General features: G+C 47.7%; 1 protein-coding gene across 1 annotated transcript; it reads right to left on the bottom strand.

The window, feature by feature from the left end:
* Nucleotides 1-597: 597 nt before the first annotated feature.
* LOC147326893 (uncharacterized) lies at nucleotides 598-6,652 on the bottom strand. Its single transcript, XM_086297806.1, has 2 exons — nucleotides 5,526-6,652; nucleotides 598-610 (listed from the first exon to the last, which is right to left on the bottom strand). The coding sequence occupies exons 1-2, from the start codon at nucleotides 6,218-6,220 to the stop codon at nucleotides 598-600; spliced, it is 708 nt and encodes a 235-aa protein (XP_086153932.1). The 5' UTR covers nucleotides 6,221-6,652.
* Nucleotides 6,653-6,855: the final 203 nt, after the last annotated feature.

The raw sequence follows: 6,855 nt of genomic DNA, 5'->3' as shown, positions 1-6,855 counted from the left end.
TGCAAATTACTGACCTCTGTCATCATTTTAAGTGGGGGAACTTGCACAATCGGTGGCTGACTAAATACTTTTTTGCCCCACTGTAAGTACAACTCCTCCGGTTTCATATGCAAAACAAATTATTGCGCTAGCTTACACGGTTCAGGTTCTACAGGGATTTAAAAATAGTTACACAAAACGGAGCGTGCTGGTCTGACCGGCTTTAAAGGGTTAACAATGACTTTAAAAAATAATATAACATAGTGTGCAACACCACTGAAGTTTTTTTACCTCTCTTTTCAACCAGCGGCAGTCACTCTCCTCTCCAAATAACTTCTGCTTAGCTTTCCGAGCTTCCCTCGGGTCCTCTTAATCAGCGGTCTCCAACCTTTTTTGCGCCACGGACCGGTTTATGCCCGACAATATTTTCACGAACCGGCCTTTAAGGTGTCGCGGATAAATGAGGGAGGGGCTAATAATCGTCTCAGTCATTTTTAATGATCGTTGAAAGCCCAGATCGTAATCATGATTAAAATTCGATTAATTGAGCAGCCCTACATCAAATCATCGAGAAGTGGTTTCACGCAGTACAGACACCATAAAAATATGAGTGTTGACTCAGAATGTGTTTCTACAGGGAAAACACAGCAGAACGATCAGTCTGAACAGTACTTATATGGTCTTATTTAAGAAACCCTGTGATAAATTACAAGTTAATACATTAGCTAGACAAATTTGTCCAGGACGTCTGCAGTCAAATACGAGAGAAAAATGTCTGTAAGACTGAGAAGAAACTTTGCTTTGTTGAAAACACTAACCACTAGCTCACCAAAAATGCGTAAGGTTTTAGATGAATGCTCACCTGTTTTTATTGAGGCTGTAAGCGAGATTGGGATGAATCTTTTAAAAAGAAATATTCCTATCACATAATGCCAGCATAAGAAATTAAAGCAACATAAAGAGAAAATCAGACAGATGACGGGATGGAGTGAGGAAGAAGAAAACGCTAATGACTCAAAAAGGTGGTTTCCTGTTACCACTTCTCACAACCATGCTACCCATCGCTGCAGATCTAGCTATAGGTGGCATTCACAAATTAAAATGCATAAAATGTATTTGATCTCACCTGAGCAGATCAAACACTTACATGAAACGCATGGAAATGCGTCTCGGACAAACATCAGAGAGAAGGCTGAGGCTGATTTGGATAATGAAATGAGACGGGTATTAGAGACTGAGGGTTTAAACCTGGATGAGAAAATCAAAAGGTATAATATGCTTTTACAAAAGTATCTTGTGCTCGAGAAACAGAAACTGGATGAAAGCAAGCAGATAACGCTAAGGCTCCCCGCTGAGCGTGAGGGGAGACTTAGTGACAGGTCATATGATAGGCGCCAGTACCAGGAGGAAGAGAGCGAGGAGGGGGAGCAGCAGGAGGGTGTCAATATAGTTTTGCATGAAGTTTTAACCAACATAAACCCTCGCTCAAAGAGGAACACTGCATGCGTAGAATATTAGCATCAAAAGGTCACAGCGGATGGACCGAAGACGGTGAACCGATGCATAGAGAGAAGTTTTTAGCAAAGCCCTCGGACAAGCGTCAAACCAACAGGCTGGACTTTGCTTGCACAAACCTTGGCGGACCTAAAAATCCCCCTTTCCACAATCGATAACATATCAGCTCGAAGGGAAATAGCAGAGCGAGAATACCAGGCATCATCAGATGTTATTGATAAGAAAAGAAGAAAAGCAAGACATTTGCCTGATCACCCACCTGGTTACATTTCTGATGTAATCAAAGCCAAATAAAACATGTTTTGTTATTTTTAAAGTTAATTATCGCTGCTGTTTTTATTGAGCAACAAAAACCCCACACATTACACCACTTTTTTGGCAAAATGTTTTTACCCTTTATTAAAAATAATTTTTAACACAAGAGACAATCATGAAAAGCTTTCAGAGAGCATGAAGTTTGGTTAAAATTGCTAGCTTTACATATTAATGCACAGCTGATAAATCGTTTTACAAAACACGACCACGGCATCATTTTCCTTTTGATTAGACCCATATAAAGCAAGTACATTATCAGAAGTCTTTCCACACGATCTCTGGGCTAAAACAAATATACAGTGCTGACCGCATTATGTAGACAGCGTGGCTTGCAGCTGTCTTTGATGGAAAGATACTCGATCAGCATGCTTTTTCAAAAACGTTACAATGCTTTGGGGTAAAATGAATAATTCGAACAAATCCTAAAAACTTGCACCTCCATCTTCATCTAATGAAATCGCCAGCCAATGAGTTCCAGGTTTATTCCTGGGATCTGTATTTATGATCAGATATGCAGGCCGTTTAAACAAACGTTTGAGCAGCAGCAGTAGCTCGTCTGAGGCCCAAACCCCACAGAATCTGTCGCCGACTAGCAGCCTCATGATACTCTCCAACTGATGATTGTTCATGATTCAAGAAAAAACGGAAACCTGTCAGTAATAACCATAACTTGTCTTTTGGAATTGATCTCGAGAATTGAATCGTAACAAGCATAAATGATCAGCGTGGTTGTGTGATTGTTGGTTGTTGAACACGAACAGAGTATATCCTCGTTTAAATTCCTGTCTGTCAATGCACAAGGACAGATCTTTCAGGTTTCTTCAGTGTACAGGCTGTAAAACTCTCTCACAGACTGTCAGCGAGATTGGGTTGAAACGCTTTGGCTGGTATCTGTTTACTCTCATGACACAAAGCCAAAAACTCTAAATTGTTATGCTGGAAATTGAAAGGGCATAAATCACATCACCCTGTAAAAGCTTCGTGGTTTATCATGCCTATGACAAGATATCTGGGCAGTGAACCCACAAACAGGTTCTCGTGATGTGATATCAATTCTCAGACATTGAAAATGTTTTTACATTAATCCGCGAGATCGGATATAATGCATTGGCATGCATGAGAGCGGATGCGTGACCTACGCGCATAACGGGAGACACTGCCACTTTTCTTACAAACATGGAGGCGCCTAGAATATTCAGACGGTAACTGGCATTTTGAGGTGCCATGAGGCTACACGCGTCGCTGGCTTTCGTGAGCTTAACCCTCAAATCCACATTATTGAGCAACAATCTTCCACAGAAAAAAATGTCAGAGTGCAAGGGGCCCATGACATGAAGCAATAGCATCAATAGCATAGAAAAATGCTATTGATGATTAAAAAAAGAAAATTGTATATTTATAATATACATCACCAGTGTGTGAATGTGTGTGTGAATGGGTGGATGACTGGATATGTAAAGCGCTTTGGGGTCCTTAGGGACTAGTAAAGCGCTATATAAATACAGGCCATTTACCATAATAATTAAATAAATTTGAATCATTGAAAATTAATGAGTTATGAAATATAATAATTATATTAATACAATATTGTGTTAGGTGTGGCTGTGTGCAGGCAGGAATAGGACCCAAGGTGCAGACTCCGGAGACAGACGTGAACTCAAAAAAGGCTTTAATTTAATACTCAAAATATAACAAAACTAAAAAAACTCAAAACAAACTTAAACTAGAGAAATGACAGAACACCCAGCTAAGAAAACGGTAGATCGCGACACAGACACAGAGAAACACTGGGCTTAAATACACAGAGGGAGCAATCAGGGAATGAGTAACAGGAGGGAAACACAGCTGGGACAAATCAGAACTGACGAGACCAAAGAAGCGTAAACTGAACACACTGAGATAAGACAGAGACCTTCAAAGTAAAACAGGAAGCACATAACACAGACTGAACAAAGACACAGACTCACATGCAGGCACTACAGAGGGAACAGAGACGTGGGAACAGGGCAGACACAAACACTGACTAGACACGGGGATATAGGAACTAAGGATACACATAGACGTGAACTAGACAAGGGGATGCAGGTGATAGGGGAGACAGAGCAACTAAAGAAGACAGAGACCTAAGCCATAAGACAGAACTCAAAGAAACCAAAAACTAGACAGTATAAATAATATCATAAACTCAAAAACCCTGGGTCAACGACCCAGGCATCCTAACAGTACCCCCCCCTTAAGGGCTGGCTTCCAGACAGCCCAAACCAAAACATCAAAATCAAAAAAAACAAAAACAACCCAACCAGGGTGGGCAGCGGGGGAAACAGGATGGAGGGCTCGAAACAAACCAAACAAGGAGCCAGAAACAACAAAACAAAAAAAAAAATGCAAACACTGGAGCCCGGAAAGCAACAGAACAAAAAACAGGAACAAAGTCCAAAACAACAGCACCAAGGCCCAGGCAAAGTCCAAAAGCAAACAAACAAAAGAGCTCACGAAAAGCGCAGAGGCCCAGGCAATAGTCTCAAAAAAGTTCAGGGGGCCGGCCCGGAGGCTAACGGCACGATAGTCCAAACCCGGGCAGTTCAGGGGGGCGGCCCGGAGGCTGACAGCACGATAGTCCAAACCCGGGCAGTTCAGGGGGGCGGCCCGGAGGCTGATGGTCCAAGAGCCCAGAAAACAGTTCAGGAGGCCGGCCAGGCGGAAGGCACCGGTGGCGACGGAGCAGATCAGGAGGCCGGCCGGGCGGGAGGCAGCGGCGTGGTTCAGGGGGCCGTCCATGACGGCGGCGTAGTTCAGAGGGCTGTCCATGACGGCAACGACGTCCAGTCATCGACCGGACAGGACGTGCAGGATGAGCAGGCCGGACAGGACGTGCAGGCCGGACAGGACGAGCAGGACGAGCAGGCCGGACAGGACGTGCAGGACGAGCAGGCCGAGCAGGACGTGCAGGAACAGACAGCATGGAGACCTCAGGAGCAGACGAAGCTGAACACTCGGAGACTGGACCAGGCGGAGGTGCAGAGGCCGAAGCCGGACCAGGCGTAGCAGAGGCAGAGGCAGAAGCTGGACCAGGCGTAGCAGAGGCAGAGGCTGGACCAGGCGTAGCAGAGGCAGAGGCTAATGGCAGCTGGACGGGCTCCTCAGGCCCTCCAGCTGACGTGGCAGACGGCTGAACAGGCTCCTCGGGCCCTCCAGCTGACGTGGCAGAAGGCTGAACAGGCTCCTCGGGCCCTCCAGCTGACGTGGCAGAAGGCTGAACAGGCTCCTCGGGCCCTCCAGCTGACGTGGCAGAAGGCTGAACAGGCTCCTCGGGCCCTCCAGCTGACGTGGCAGAAGGCTGAACAGGCTCCTCGGGCCCTCCAGCTGACGTGGCAGAAGGCTGAACAGGCTCCTCGGGCCCTCCAGCTGACGTGGCAGAAGGCTGAACAGGCTCCTCGGGCCCTCCAGCTGACGTGGCGTGAGGCTGAACAGGCTCCTCGGGCCCTCGAGCAGGAAGAGACGGCTGAAGCGATTCCTCGGACCCTCCAGCAGAGACAGGTGGCTGAAGCGATTCCTCGGACCCTCCAGCAGAGACAGGTGGCTGAAGCGATTCCTCGGACCCTCCAGCGGAGACAGGTGGCTGAAGCGATTCCTCGGACCCTCCAGCAGAGACAGGTGGCTGAAGCGATTCCTCGGACCCTCCAGCGGAGACAGGTGGCTGAACGGGCCCCTCGGACCCTCCAGCAGAGACAGGAGGCTGAACGTGCCCCTCGGACCCTCCAGCAGAGACAGGAGGCTGAACGGGCCCCTCGGATCCTCCAGCAGGAAGAGAAGGCTGAAGCGATTCCTCGGACCCTCCAGCGGAGACAGGTGGCTGAAGCGGTTCCTCGGACCCTCCAGCGGAGACAGGTGGCTGAAGCGGTTCCTCGGACCCTCCAGCGGAGACAGGTGGCTGAAAGGATGACCGAGGAGAAGAGCGACGGTGGCGTCGCTTCCTTTTAGACGAGGGAACAGGAACCAGTGGAGAAACGGAGACCTCCTCCTCATCCTCCGACCACACAGCCGCCAGGAAAAAGGCAGGCGAACGGACAGGCGAACAAGGTCCCAGGTGGCGTGAGGAAGGGGAGGAAGCCTGCAGTGGCGATGAAGCCGAGTGTGCGTTGTCCTGCGGCAGCGGTGGGGAAGATGTAGTGAGGGAGAGAGCAAGCTCACTAGCCCTGACTTGCTCTCTCCAGGCAGTAATGGTGTTCCCCAACTCAGTGTCTCTAGCAAACTGGCTAAGCCGGGGATTATGCCGAATGATGGCCTCCACCGCGCTCAGCCCCACTGCCATGGTCCTTAAATCCGGGGACTGGGCGATGCGGTCGAGCAGGCGCACCAGCCGCTCCATCTCGCCGTTGAACTCAAAGAAAAAGGAGTCTGCAGGGTCCATGTTCTGGTCGCGATCTTCTGTTAGGTGTGGCTGTGTGCAGGCAGGAATAGGACCCAAGGTGCAGACTCCGGAGACAGACGTGAACTCAAAAAAGGCTTTAATTTAATACTCAAAATATAACAAAACTAAAAAAACTCAAAACAAACTTAAACTAGAGAAATGACAGAACACCCAGCTAAGAAAACGGTAGATCGCGACACAGACACAGAGAAACACTGGGCTTAAATACACAGAGGGAGCAATCAGGGAATGAGTAACAGGAGGGAAACACAGCTGGGACAAATCAGAACTGACGAGACCAAAGAAGCGTAAACTGAACACACTGAGATAAGACAGAGACCTTCAAAGTAAAACAGGAAGCACATAACACAGACTGAACAAAGACACAGACTCACATGCAGGCACTACAGAGGGAACAGAGACGTGGGAACAGGGCAGACACAAACACTGACTGGACACGGGGATATAGGAACTAAGGATACACATAGACGCGAACTAGACAAGGGGATGCAGGTGATAGGGGAGACAGAGCAACTAAAGAAGACAGAGACCTAAGCCATAAGACAGAACTCAAAGAAACCAAAAACTAGACAGTATAAATAATATCATAAACTCAAAAACCCTGGGTCAACGAC

This window comes from Aulonocara sp. 'chitande type north' Nkhata Bay, linkage group LG7 (assembly GCF_057382095.1).
Source record: "Aulonocara sp. 'chitande type north' Nkhata Bay isolate Kocher_YH1m ecotype deep benthic linkage group LG7, A_spYH_male_GT1.1, whole genome shotgun sequence".
In the NCBI taxonomy this organism is placed as follows: Eukaryota; Metazoa; Chordata; class Actinopteri; order Cichliformes; family Cichlidae; genus Aulonocara; species Aulonocara sp. 'chitande type north' Nkhata Bay.
Note: the sequence above shows the minus strand (reverse complement) of the source record. Positions and strands in the feature narration are given on the sequence as shown.

Excerpts from the sequence above, each read along its gene's own strand:
- LOC147326893 (XM_086297806.1), bottom strand. The coding sequence starts at position 6,220 with ATGGACCCTGCAGACTCCTTTTTCTTTGAGTTCAACGGCGAGATGGAG.